A 15,350-nucleotide genomic window follows, 5' to 3' on the forward strand; every position below is an offset into this window, starting at 1 on the left:
CAAACGCAAAGCTCGTGTGAAATTATTTTACCACAACAGACAACGTGCGATTAGTGAAAACTCTTTTCGTCAATTTGAACAACGGGGAAAGGTCAAGTGAAATTGGAAGCAACAAATTGATCACATCTTACATGCCAGAAGTCACAAACATGTCGAGTTCAAGTTCACATCACAATGGTCAAATGCAAAATAGATTTAAGACGTTTCCAAGAAATACTAACGACTAGTTGTGATTTATATAAAGATGAATTTGCCAGACGGCAATCAGTTAGTACGCGAAAGTTCCGGTTATATTGAAGAGCAAAATAGCATACGGAAAAAAATGGGTGTGCATGCAAAACTGACGTGGATTGCATTATTTTTTTGTCTGGGTTTGGTAAGCTGGCTACACCGTTAATAAAGTTGCATATGAATGTATGTACATCACAGAACAATGGACTAATGGACTGTTTTTTGTGCATCCCCATAAAATATACAATGTATATTACCTGTAGATTGCTTTGGCCCATTGTATACCGATCGAAATCATCTATACCGGTCAAGGCTGTGAATACCCGTCAAAATTGGACTATTCCGTAAATGTGCCGAGTGTGCCGAAACCAAAGAAATACATACCCAATGAATACGGTTATAGAGTTGATGTACCAACACCGCGTCAAGCAAAAGCGAAAGTTACGTACAGTTTTGATTTCTCGGTCGAAGAGCCACGTCCACCGAAACCTGTTAAGCCCACCACTAAATTAAATCTGTTCGCCAAGGTCGATCGTATAGCAATGAATAAGGGCGGTGAGTTTAGGCGTGTGTATGTGTTTGAATGAAATAATTGTAACAATTACTTTCTTGAAGATTATGAAGATAGTTACGCCGCACCATCTGCGCCGTCTGCCTGCCGTTGTGGACAATGCGGCATCTCCAACCCGCTCTATAGGTATGTATTTAATAATATGGCACCTACATGCAACTGCCGACGTCCGAACTGCCAATGTAATCGAAGTCGTGCGACATCAACTCCCTACTCGACAAATGCGATTTTTATGGGTCCTCCATTAAGTGACTTGATGCCTTTATCAAAGCCTTTGAAAGCTGGTGATGGCAATGGCAACGGAGATGACGGATATGTCAATAACGGCAGTGGCGGTGTGGGGGCTGGCGCTGTTAATACACGTCGTAAACGCGATTTGCAACACACTCTCTTTCGGCCACGAAAGCTTACTTCTGAACGATCAGGTCGTTTTGTTAAGTTATATCACAAGAACTTGTCCGAAAAGCCACATCGTTTGTTTAACTTTGAAGGCCCCGCCAATAAACGACAACACTCTCAACAAATACCGAAGAAAATGAAGCGTAAGGCGAAGAAGACACACTACACACATCAACGCTCACGGCTCGTGAAGCGCGACATCAAGGGTGAGTACGAAATGCTAGAAAAGGAACGTGAGCAGATGGATCTGACTTTACCTGAAATCATACAATTTATGCCCGAAACATTGCAGCCCAATTTTAAAAGGGGTCAATGTTATTTTGGTTGCGGTTCACAGCGGTCCAACCAGTCCAAGCGACCTCAAAGTAACCCCGGCACTACCAACGACAGCAACTACAGTCCCAGCTCAACCGAATACAGCGTCAATAGTAAGCAGGTCAGCATAGACAATCCCGCCGTTATCACTACATACACTGACAACAACAACAATAGCAGGAAAGATGGCATCATCGACATGAGCCTAGATGTGACCACAAACGGAGATGTAGGCCTAAGCGGTGATGTAGACACGGATGGAGATATAGACACAGGCGGAGATGTAGACACAGGCGGAAATGTAGACACAGATGGAGATGTAGACACAGGTGGAAATGTAGACACAGGCGGAGATGTAGACACAGATGGAGATGTAGACACAGGCGGAAATGTAGACACAGGCAGAGATGTAGACACAGACGGAGATGTAGACATAGGCGGAAATGTAGACACATACACAACCATAGATAACGCGCAATTTCCCCAGCACGGGAAAGCAACAAGCATCGAAGAAAGTCTGCTCAACGAAATCAAAGACTCTTCCGCACAAAATGCCATTAGCACTTCATGCACAAAGCGCAATGCGGCAAACTACAATTCCGGTAGGTCAACGCCATCAGCTGAATCAGCGTACTCCAGATGTAGAATGTGCATGCCGACATTGCTAAAGAAAAGAGCTGACCGCGCACATTTGTCAACAGTGCCACCGATTTCCATTAACCCAATTTATAAGCCGCAAAAACCAACGTACGCGAAAACTGCATATTCAGCAGCACCGCCAACAGCTCATGCGGCGACGTCGCGCTACTTTTACGATAACATCGGTCGCAAATACTTAAAAAATAATGACCAATCGCGTGATGTGGGTTCTACAATTTCGGTGCCAGACCCAGTGGACGGGCGCGCTATGCATCTGCGGTATGACGGCGATTTAGAAGCACACCCATGGGTCTACTCCAGTTATCCGCAAGATGAGTTGTCAGTTTTATCAGCTCAACACTATCCAGTGCAATATATTAATAATGAACAATTAGATCAAATAATCGCAGACATTCTGTTTCGACATCCAGCATTCATGGAAGCCACATCACACCTTGATGGCTCGTTAGTGGATCCCGAACCGTTGCAAGAGCAGGAAACGAAGGAGTTTATTAAAAAACTTATCGAAGGCCGGTTGAGTCTACGGTTTGGTCAAGAATATGACCATGATGATGCACAGCTGGACCCCCAACTACCGTCGCTGTTCTAGATACCAACAACAACAATATTTTTTTCTGTTTTTTATTTTAAAATTTGGTTTAACAAATTTTAGCATTCTACTAAAGGATCCTGAGGATCCTGTTTCCCTAATTAGTAATAATAGCTGTACAAAGAAATGTAAATTGAATTGTAACTAGTTATAATAAACTTTCAGCTGCTATATTATTTTTAAATCGATACATTTTGAATGCTTCACTTTTTCACTTTTGCATTTCATTATTTTCTTATTCTTTTTCTTGTAGTTTTGAGCAACGTGGGTACTGAACAAACACAATTAGCAAAAATCCGTAAAGTGCGTAGACCCAATCACACAACGGCTATTTCATAGCACTACATTTCCCCTATAAGCGTATCTGCATTCTACAATTTTCGTCTTACTTTACAATAAAAGTATTTTTATACATAAACTAATTTGAGAAGTGCCTAAGTTTCGTTTTTAAAAAATTGTCAGTTAGTTATTTATGGGAAATTCCACACTGTTAATTATTCATGATAATTCACTTAGACTCTGTCTGTGCCATGCGTTGGTATTATATTGAATTTAAATTTGCGTTCAATGCAAACCACAGATCTTATGAAATGATATGATTTGAAAACCAAAAATCGATCTGCTGTATTAAGTTCTTAAAAGACGGCGTGCGCTCTGAGTCTGACATGAGACACGCGTAATACCCAACGCCTTTCCATTTCGAGTTTTTTTTACTACAGGGTCCGGCCGTCGAAGTATAACCAATTAAAAAGCCCATAAAATTAGTTTGGAAAATTACTTTTATTTAATTCAAAATTAAAAAAAGAGGTTGTCTGTAAAGTCGGTTTACTGACGATAGTTTAACGTGACAACGTCATAAGAAAGTACTGATGTAAGGGTTGCAGTTTTCAAAACAAAATTTTAATTTTATTTGTTTGATAGATATTTTGTATGGATATAGAGGAGGAGGTAAATAGAATTGCAATGGAATAGGTCAAGTTACATTTACACAAACGTAAACATTAAGAAACATTTATCAAATTCATGAAAGATATGTTTAATTTCGATTGTGCATCAGACGTTAATAAGTCAACAACACTAAGAGGCACCATCATCGATTTGCCTTTTTCAAGACACTTTACACTCGAAACCCTCCCTTTCATTTCCTACTTTTTCTATCATCGTCCTATTCTCAACAGAGAAATGGTTCATTACCATGCACACAGCAAGAAGGCATATGCAAATACAAATATGTGAATTTATATACATATACGCATATACATACATATACATATATGCTCACTCAAGTAGGAGAGAGCCAGATGTCGAACGTTGCCGAACGCGGGGGCCGATTGTGCTTTTTGTCGTTCGTTCCGCGCTCTCGCTTGCAGTTCGAGCACATTACCTTACATTTGCTTGCGTACAGAATAGATTCGTACATTTGATATATCCATATGACTTGTATGCATCTTTACGTATAGATTTGTTCTTTTTGAAAATTGCGCGAAATTGTATATGTATATGCATGTTTATATACATATATTAGTATACAACATATCTTATAAGGTACTAGGCATATCAAAATTAGAAATGAATAATGAACACTCGATTTAAATTCACTCTATGTGTATTTATTCGATTTTTACAATATAAAATTAATGTTACTTTTAAATTTAAACTAACGGAAAGCCTTTTCGTAAACTATATTACATTTTTTGTTTTGCCCTGAGTTGTGGTATAAATAAACAGAACTGATGGCTTTCCTACACGTGAACATGATACATATAATTGTCCGTGGGAGAAGCATGGATATTCTAAGTCAATTCCGCATAATTCCAGCGATTGTCCTTGTGATTTGTTTTCTGTCATTGCAAATGCAAGACGTATTGGAAATTGTAATCTTTTGAAGTCAAAAGCTAAATCTGGGGGAATCAGCGGAATACGCGGAATCAATACGTCTTCACCTTTGAATTTTCCTTTTAAAATTGTTGCTTCAATAAGATTATTCATGACCTTTTTGACTGCTAATCTTGTTCCGTTACACAATCGTGGCTGATTTATATTTCTAAGTAAAATAATTGGTGCACCAACTTTCAATTGTAAGCGATGAGCCGATGATTTATAACTGTATCAATTGATTTAAATGTTACAATCACACCAGGCACATCATTTAAAATATTCGCATTCAATTGACCAACATCCTTATTTTTCGCAGCCAGTATTGCTCTTTCAGCTAACCAATTGTGATTTTGATAATTTTGCGCAATATTTGGAAAAACATTCTGTTCGTCGGCTTTTGCGTTTTCTTTTCTTGGTTTTAGACTTTCACCACAAAAAAATTACGCAAACCCATGAACAAAGTTATACTAATAGAGACCTGATCTTAATACTCGAGCTACCATCAGATTAACACATTTTATTTTTTAAAAGACCATTTATGGCGACTTTCGATCCATATTGATGGATTTCAAAAAATGTATGGATTAAACCGCTGAATAATTTCGTATATTTTAAATTCATCTAAACTTTTACATTTGCGCATTTATATATAATATACATATGTATTTAACATTTAATATAAGTAAACGTTTCAATATTTGTTCAAAAACTTTGAACTTCGAAAAATACAGGCTTATGGTTATTAATGGAATAAAATATATTTAACGAATTTTTATTTTATCTAAATCATAAAACGTTCAAATGAAGCTCAAAATATTTGTCCAGTTTAAAAAAAAGCAATGTGCTTTGATGCCGTGTCACGCATGCATAAAAAGGAAAGAAAAGAGAGGACAACTATTGTGTTACGAATAATACAGTCGCTTACGTCACTTGACATCGAAACAATGTTATTCATGTCTGTGTATATTCTATTCATTTGCGTGTATTCTCATTCCGTATACGTAATGTCCGTATCAGGGAAACACGCAAATATTGTATTTTTCTCACTAACACAACGCACGCATACTTTTACCGATTTCTTTAAAACTTCACATAAACTATCTATGGACCAACACCAATGATCTGTGAAAGTTTGATTGAAATCGGTGAATGCGTTTAGGCGTGAATCGGCGACTAACGAACACAAAAAAACGTCTCCATTTGTATATATAAGATATGTTAAATATTACCATACATTTTTTCCTTCATATATAGTAAAAAAATTAATAATAATAACATTAAAACAACAGGTATTATTAACAAACTTGGTTTTATTTTAAATTCTTCAAGTAAATTAAATTAATAATAATCAATAAGAAGGCATATGCAAATACAAATACGTAAATTTATATATGTATGTACATATGCGCATATACATGTATATATACGCTTACTTAAGTAGGAGAGAGCAAGATGTCGAACGGTGCCGTTCGTTTGCTTTGTCGTTCGTTCCGCGCTTTCGCTTGCAGTTCATTCAAGGTAACGGCAATGAGCAAGTAACGACAAATGAGCAAGGTAACGACAAATAAGCAAGGTAACGACACATTTTTTCGTGCGTGCAGCCGGCTAAATCGAATTATAAGACGTTATCACGTCAAAATGTGTAAAAATAATACAAAATTAAGAGTCAATTAACTTTTGCTCGATATGACCACGCTTTGCCTTGACTATGGCCTTGAGACGGTTCAGAAATGAATCGCAAGCTGCCCGAATGTGACTTGAAGCTATTTTGGCCCACTCGGGGACAATGTCTCTTTTCACTGCCTCGAGACTGGTGAATCATTTACCTCGGACCTTGCTCTCTAAAATTACCCAATAATCGACCCAATAAAACAAACCCATCGGTATCGCGTCTGGTGAAATTGAGAGAGGGGATGTCATGAAGCTCGGAACGTGGTTTTTTAGCCATTCTTGGTTCACTCTAGCTTTGGAGGATAGTGCCGAGTCCTGTTGAAACGTTCATGGTTTGCCACCGAAATGTTTGTTTGTAACTGCAACAGACTCGATGAAAACGATTGGAGAGCGCCCATCTGTGGTTACAACGGCCCAAACCATTACGTGGTGCGGGTCCTGCCTCCTGGTGGCCAATCGATGATCCTAATTCTCGCATGAACGGTCGGTCAAATAAACCCCATCGTTTTGGGAGTTCACGAATTGCTCAATTTCAAAAATTTTCTCGTCAAAAAACACAATGCTCGGAAATTGACCGCCTTCGGCCAATCGAAGCAACTCCTTCGCTCTCTCAAGTCTGACTTGTTGCTGCTTTTGTGTGAGATCATGCGCCTTTTGGATCTTGAAAGACTTGACTTTGAGTTCATTTTTCAGTATGCGACGGATGCTATGGTCAGATATTTTCAGTTATCTCGACACTTTATTTGCACCTCGTCGGGGATTTCGCTCAAGTCGCTTCTTCATTTTCTCAACGTTGCAGTCTTTTGATGGCCACCTCCATGACGTTTAACGATGCTACCAGTATCATTGTAACGAGTAATGGTGCGATAAACAAAGACTTTATTTACTTTAAGGTGCTCCAGCTCACGAACTATCGTTGGTTGTGATTTTCCAGCCAAATATAAAGCAATCACACTTCTATGATTGATAACTGATGCCCGTGCATCAGCTGCGCTAGCGGGTCGAAGTTGGTTCGAGTGCCATGTTTTGTTTTGGCAACTGACAAATATTAAGCAGACATCCCAAAATTTAACCAAACGCTTAAAAGATCTATAGAATCTACATTAATGTAGTCGCTCAGTACAAAGGTATAAAAACCAGTGCATGTTCGTCCCAGTTGAAAAACGTTCATATCAGTTCAGCCTATGTTAACAATATTCCTTGGCCTATTGTTGATGGTATAGATATTAATCGTGATTCAATAATATAATAATAGGTTCTGTATTCAGTGAAAGCTGAAATTTGACACTCTTCTAGAAGTAGGGAGAAATGGGGAGAATGTGATCGCCCTCTGCGAAAATGATAGTAGAAATAGTACGCAAAGTAAACAATATATTTGCAAAATTTCAATACATTTGGTGTTTTAATAGAAATGTTGAGAAAAACGTATTAAAACTTTGCAATTACTTAAATTAATAAAGTGTTAATTATCAGTGAAAATATGACACTGAAATATCTCTCAAAACTAAAGTGACACTAGTTCTATTCTTAATCCTCACATTAAATGTAAAATTGTTTCTTGTGTACAATAATTAAAATATTGTTGGTATTTTATATTTTTGGACAAACCTGCACTGAGGAGATAAATAAATGACGTAGTTATAGTGAAAATTCCATAGAGAAAAACCACTTTTATTACTTAAAAGAGGCGCTCCGAGATGATTCAAAATGTTATTTTCGCTGTCCAAGACAAAAACATACATATTTGGTTCAAATTACTTCCATTAGACTCCTTACAAACAAAATTTCTAACACAAATGAAATGTATTTAATTTACTAAATATTGAAATCACTGTATTACTCGTACAAGCAAAGCGTAATTTGAAATAATACAAGGTGAAGTCCAAAACAAACAAGACTGGCGTCATACAAATCTGTTTGAGACTACGTTGGAAGTTGCATCCCTAGCATGGTGAAAAGATTTGTAGATGTGTACTACCTAGCTATTAAAACTAAATTCTGTGAAACACAAAACGAATGACGTAGAATCCAAAGTTCCCCTCACAACATTTTTTTCACCATACCTAACGAGCAATCCTGACATCTTGCATACCTAGCTGACTTCCAGTGAAAGCTTGGTGACATTCGGTTCAGTGGAAGCGAAGTTATTGCATCTAAAGTGTCAGTAGCTTTGTGTCATCGGTACGAAAATGAGTTTCAAACAATGAGCTATTATCAAATTTTATTTTAAAATCGGTAAAACGTTTATCGAAACATTTGAATTGGTGAAAAAAGTTTATAGCGATGATTGTCTAACTCGTGCCAGAGTTCATGAATGGTTTACACGTTTCAGAGATGGTTGTGAGGTCATAAATGACAATGAACATACGGGCCGCACAAAATCAGCAATCACCGAAAACTCCATCAGAATTGTTCGTAAATTTATTAAAAATGAGCCGAAATCATCGTTGAAATTCATGGAATTGGAGTTGAATATCTCTAAATCATCGATTTATAGCATTTTAACTGGTCATTTAGGCTTACGAAAGGTCTGTGCTCGTTTTATTCCGCACAAGTTAACTGAGGACGAAAAATTGCTGAGTTCAACATTCGAAAGACCTCATTAAAGAGGCGAGAAAAGAGAGCTTCCTTTACAACATTGTAACTGGTGATGAAACGTGGTGTTTCCAACATGAATCGGAAACTAAGCGTCAAAGTGTCGAATGGAAGGCCTCAGATGAGAGCCACCACTCAAAATATCGCGTATGGAGAAATCAAAAATCAAGTTGATGCGTATTTGTTTTTACGATTTCAAGTGAATTGTCTACAAGAAGTTCGTGCCAACAGGCCATACCGTCTATCTATCTTGGCGTTTTTGATGCATCGCATTCGTTGAATTCGCCCTGAATACCGCGAAGGAGGAAGCTGGTACTTATTGCATAATCATGCACTATCCCATCGATCCACTCTTGTGAGTGATTTTGTAACTAGAAATCGCACTTTAAGCAGCAATCACTCACCGTATTCGTCTGATATGGCTCCCTGTGACTTCTACCTATTCGGAAAATTGCATTTGGTCATGAAAGAAAAACCTTTTGCGTACGTAGAGGACATCCAACCGACCAGGCCATGTACCGACATCCTGAAGAATATTCTTGTCAATGAATCTTGTTGAAATCGCATATAAAAGAATTTTACAATATTAGTAAGTAACTGAAAGTCGTATAAAAATAACACTCAGATTATATGCGGTTAAGCGATTCGAATTTATGTGATAAGCTTTCCTGCAACTCTAGTAATGCGTTATGCAGCCTCAAATCACTTTTATTGCCATGTGTAGATGATAAACTGCAACATCAATTGAAGTAGAATTCCAGAGTGTAGTAATCAGTAAATCAAGTATAAAGAGTTTGAAGAGAATTGGAGCATTTACTGTCCCTTGTTGCAAACCATTACTTACTTACTTACTAAGATGGCACTAGAACCGTATGTTGGTTTTGGCCGAATGTAAAACACGGCGCCATCTTCCTCCTCCTCGTCGTCCACCAGTGGGTTCCATCTCGAAGGACGACATGACCAAGCCAACGTAGCCGCTGGATTTTTATTCCCTGCGCTAAGTCTATGTCGTCGAAAAGCTCATACTGCTCATTATTCCAACACCTACGATACTCGGCATCACCAACTTGCATAGGTAGGTTAGCGACTACTTTTTATATTATTTATATGTATTGACATTTTTTTTTAAAGCTTGTTTTAAATGTGTATGGTAAGATGAACTCGTGATTTATAGCCAATAAGAAGTAGACATCAGCCCTTCGATCAAACTTGTTCGAAAGCCTTTCTAATGTCCAAGAAGCAAGCTACTGTTTTATTCCAGCTCCAGTTAATTTCGGGGGCAAAGGTTAATTGTATGTATGTACATATAGTTCAATGTGTATATTTAAAATCAAATTGTTTAGGATTCACTAAGTTGTTAGTTTCAGTGACCTTGTTTATATCTTTGCTGATTACGACCTCAACAACTTTGCTAATGTTTGGTAACAAGCAAGATTGGTCGGAGATTTTTCAGACAGTTTTCGTTCTTCTCTTTTTTTGGTATCACGATCAGTTTCACTGTTTTCCAGATAGAAGGAAAATAAGCATTATTTAACATGTTTTTGAATGGTGTGCAATATTCTGAAATTAGCTCTTGGGATACGTTTTTTAGAATAATGTCAGGAATTTGGTCTAAGCCTGAGTACAGTTTACTTTTAAGATAGGAAAATATATCTGAAAGCTCAATGAAACGAATAAAGAAGTAGTCTGTTTGGCTTTCGGCTAAATTGCTGGCTTGTTTGGTGGTATGAAAACTTGTTTCGGTAACTCGAAAGCTGTCGAACACAGTTTTTGTGTCTAAAAACTTATTGAAGCCCTCTAAGTGGACGAGAATAATGAATTGCTTCAAAATGAAACTCTACTATGTTCAATATATCTTCACTGTTTTTGATGGAGTAATTGCGTGTTGTCAAAATGTTTTCTAGTAGATTGCAATCCAGGCCCGCTGTTTCAAATATCTGTGATGAGTTGAGAGGCTGCATTATTCTACATTACAACTGAATTAACCTTACAGAAAAAAAATCGCAAGTGTAATTGTTTTCAATTCGAGCACCTGCACACCTATGATGTTGACTCTCCTACTTCCTTATATATACACATATGGTCATTAAAATAGGTACCCCTCCACGTTCATACTGAAAGTTCAAGTCTTCGATTTGCTATGTCTTCGGTAGCCTCACGAATTCCATCTTTGAGGTTTTGAATCGACCCTGGGCGGTTGGCGTAGACCTTCTCTTTCACGTGGCCCCAAAGAAAAAAGTCACAAGGTGTTAAATCACGAGATCTCGGTGGCCAATTGTGATCACCTCTTCGAGCGATAACACGGTCCAGAAGCTTTTCCCGTAAAAGATCAATGGTTTCATTGCTTGTGTGGCACGTAGCGCCGGCTTGTTGAAAATAAACGTTGTCTAGATCAATACCATCCAATTCCGGCCATAAAAAATCGTTAATCATCTCTCGATAGCGCTAGATAACACCTGTTATTGGAAAACCCTTTATATATATATTTTATTGGCAATGAGGCGAATAGGTTCTACTCCATACCAAGAGAAACATCCCCAAATCTTTATGTTGCCGCTTCCGTGCTTGACTGTGGTTTTGTTGTGAGACGCGGTGAGAACCCTTGTTCTTTAGAGCGTCTGCCATTTCGCGTAGCATTATTTGCAAGTAAATTTATTAGTGTTTCACCGCTCCGAAGTATGTTATACCATTTTTTCATACTCTCTGATCCACACCATGACTTGTGCTCTTGGGCGAAACTTTCCCTCTAACTTTAAGAACTATTCTGCCTGGCAGATTCATATTGTACAATCGACGCCATACAGTTCTCGCTGATACTGCATTGTTGGTTTCAGCTGCAATGACCTTTGGTGACCTAAAAGGATCCATCCAGGCAAGAGTCATAATTAAATTTTCTGTAGCGATACTTTTCTTTTTGCCACCACGTCGTTCTGTGGATTAATTGGACTTTTGGGAGTTACAACAAAATTGTTTACCCGTCTAAGTGACTCAGTGATAAATTTGTACAATTTTTATTTTGTTTGGCAACAAGCCTACACTCCTCAACTGTGCAATGCTGCGCGCGACCCATCTTTGAAAGAAATTCATATTAATTATTGGTTGTTAAATTAACTGAAATTGACATTTTTGCCATTATCGACATTTTCTTTAACATCAAAAATGTCTGAACGGAATCGACGAAACCAAAATTGCACGTAATTAGCTGCTACAGAATCGGCACCATAAACAACATTCACAATTTCAGCGGTCTGACTTGCATTTTCGTCTTTATCAAAGAAAAACTGTAAAATGTATTTGCATTGACTTCCAGTGTTAAAACCCTGAACTCACAACTGAATGGAATAAACAAAGAACAGCAAAATAATTTGTTTAGTGTGAAATATCACCTTGACAACGAGCATAAACTTTAAATTATTTGATCGATACGAGATATCGATCACTACAGCCATCTGCCGAGTAAATAATGAATTTCTTTTTCCTCAAACTATTAAAAATTCTTAGAACCGTACGGATAATGAAAAGAAGTTCACACTTAGAATTTTCGCAGTAAAGAATTTTATTATACAGAAATTTAAGAGCCAGAATTTTGAATGCCGAATATTGTATTATAAAAATTGTGTACCTATCCCAATTTGCCGCCGCGGCGGCCGCCGTAGCCAAATGGTTAGTGTGTGACTACCATTCGGAATTCACACAGAGAACGTTGGTTCGAATCTCGGTGAAAACACCAAAATTAAGAAAAAGTATTTTCTAATAGCGGTCGCCTCTCGGCAGGCAATGGCAAACCTCCGAGTGTATTTCTGCCATGAAAAAGCTAATCATAAAAATATTTGCCGTTCGGAGTCGACTTGAAACTGTAGGTCCCTCCATTTGTGGAACAACATCAAGACGCACACCACAAATACGAGGAGGAGCTCGGCCAAACACCCAAAAAGGGTGTACGCGCCAATTATATACATATACATATATATCCCTATTTGAAATGATTTAATTTTATAATTTATACCTAGAAATCCATGTTTTATATATATACAACTCTAAATCAAAATGAACATGAAATTAAATTTTTGAGAAAAAGTTTTCCAGCCAAGTGGTTTGGACTTATAAATTAAGAATAATAAATCTTCGAAAGAAAAAAATAAAATTCAGAACCATATTTTGGAGATTATAAAAGGAGAGTAGAAACAAATATCGAAAATTGTATTCTCTATTTTATTGAAACTTGCCAATAACCCTGGCTTGCTTACCAATTCCAACTGTGTTTAATGTAACAGTATCTAAAAGTGAAAATTATTATGAAATAAAATGGTATATTTAATCAGCAACATTATTTATATAATATGATCTGTTGTTCATAAATATAATTGAGTCAACAACCACAATTTCTCATTTCTACTCGTTTATAACGGGTGACCAAATACCAATGATAGTTTTTCCAATTGTTAAGTTTCAACAATTCTCAATGTTACCAACGACATCATCTTCTTCTTCATTGGCGCGATAACCGCTTACGCGATTTTGGCCGAGTTTAACAAAGTGCACTAGTCGTTTCTTTCTCGTGCTAACCGGCGCCAGTTGGAAACACCAAGTAAATCCAAGTTCTTCTCCACATGATCTTTCCAACGCAGAGAAGGCCTTGCTCTTCCCCTGCTACCACCAGTTGGACCGCATCGAATACTTTCAGAGCCGCAGCGTTTGTATCCATTCGAACGACATTACCAGCCAACGTAGCCGCTGGATCTTTATTCGCTGCGCTATGTCTAGGTCGTCGTAAAGCTCATACAGCTCATCGTTCTATCGTCTGCGATATTCGCCAACGTGCAAAGCTGAAAAAATCTTGCGCAGAATCTTTCTCTCAAACTCTCCAAGCGTCGCTTCATCGGATGTTGTCATCATCCACGCTTCTGCGCCATACGTTAGGACGGGCATGATGAGAGCCTTGCAGAGTGTTAGTTTTGTTCTTCGATAGAGGACTTTGCTGCTCAGTTGCCTACTTAGTGCAAAGTAGCACTTGTTGGCAAGAGAGATTCTACGTTGGATTTCCAGGCTGACACTATTATCGGTGTTAATGCTGGTTCCCAAATAAACGAAGTCTCTTACAACCTCGAAATCATAACTGTCAACAGTGACGTGGGTGCCGATATGCGAGTGCGCCGACTGTTTGTTTGATGGCAGGAGGTACTTCGTTGTCAAAATATTTTGTAAGGTTTGTCCTTATTTCACACTTTCCAAACGACGCGAAATTAACGAAAAACATTATTTAAATTCCTGTAAAAAAATCACATTCTCGAACGAGGCCCATTTTTCAGCAATCAAAATTGCTGTTACTGCAGCGAGTGCATTTCACAAACGTGCGACCAAGCATAAATGCACCCATAAAAATAGACGTCTGGTGCGGTTTATGACATGACAGCATCATCGGCCCCTTTCTTTCGAAATTAAGAAGGAAATGCTGTTTCTGTCAATGGTCCTCAGTATAGGGCGATGTTAACTGACTTTCTGACACCAGAGTTCGACAGCAGCTATATTTCTAAGCTGTGGTTTCAACAAAACGGCACTAAATGTCATATAAGTAACGCAAAGGAGATATTTGACGACAGGGTCATCTCACGGCGAGCGCTCATAAATTGATCGCCACAATTAAAAAAAATAATAATTGTGCGTACACTCCTGTTAGGTGTTTGGTCGAGCTTCTCCTCCTATTTGTGGTTGTGCGTCTTGATGTTTTTCTATAATTGGAGGAAGCTACAGTTTTAAGCCGACTCCGAATGGCAAATGGTTTTTTATGAGCAGATTTTTCATGGCAGAAATACACTCGGAGGTTTGCCATTGTCTGCCGAGGGGCGACCGCTATTAGAAAATACTCTTTCTATAATTTTCCTGTTTCCTGCACGGAGATTCAAAGCTACGTATTCCCGAACGGTAGTCAACACCAACCCATTCGGCTACGGCGGCCGCCACAATTATGTGATTATTTTCTATGGGGCTATGTGAATTCCTTAGTCTAACGCTAACAATAATTTTGGACATTCCAACATTCGAACCGCTATTGCCCGAATAATAACTTCAAAATAAAACCAGAATTGATTTCATATCTACACCGTTACTGTTTTATTAAAATTTACTTCCTATCGTTCTTGTATGGTCACCCTATATAAATGTTCTTATTCAAATTATTCAATGAATCTGCATACTGCGTACTTAAAAATTGACGCGGAAACTTTCATATTCTACCGACTCGTCAAATGAACACTTTTTTGCGTACAGTTAAACAAGCCAATGATGCACAACGCCGAAGGTCTTTGTGTCCAAATTTACGGAAGAATGAAAATGCTTGATTTACAAGCCATAAATATTCAACAATTTAAAAACGTAAACAATTGTGACTATAAATTATAGCAACGCAACCCAAAACTCATCATAAGCACGTCTGCTTTGGTA

General features: G+C 38.0%; 1 protein-coding gene across 1 annotated transcript; it reads left to right on the forward strand.

Moving 5' to 3' along the window:
- Nucleotides 1–244: 244 nt before the first annotated feature.
- Nucleotides 245–2,955, forward strand: LOC128856332 (uncharacterized). The gene is made up of 3 exons (XM_054091629.1): nt 245–376; nt 495–786; nt 847–2,955. The coding sequence occupies exons 1-3, from the start codon at nt 245–247 to the stop codon at nt 2,763–2,765; spliced, it is 2,343 nt and encodes a 780-aa protein (XP_053947604.1). The 3' UTR covers nt 2,766–2,955.
- Nucleotides 2,956–15,350: the final 12,395 nt, after the last annotated feature.

Source organism: Anastrepha ludens, chromosome 3, assembly GCF_028408465.1.
Source record: "Anastrepha ludens isolate Willacy chromosome 3, idAnaLude1.1, whole genome shotgun sequence".
NCBI lineage: Eukaryota > Metazoa > Arthropoda > Insecta > Diptera > Tephritidae > Anastrepha > Anastrepha ludens.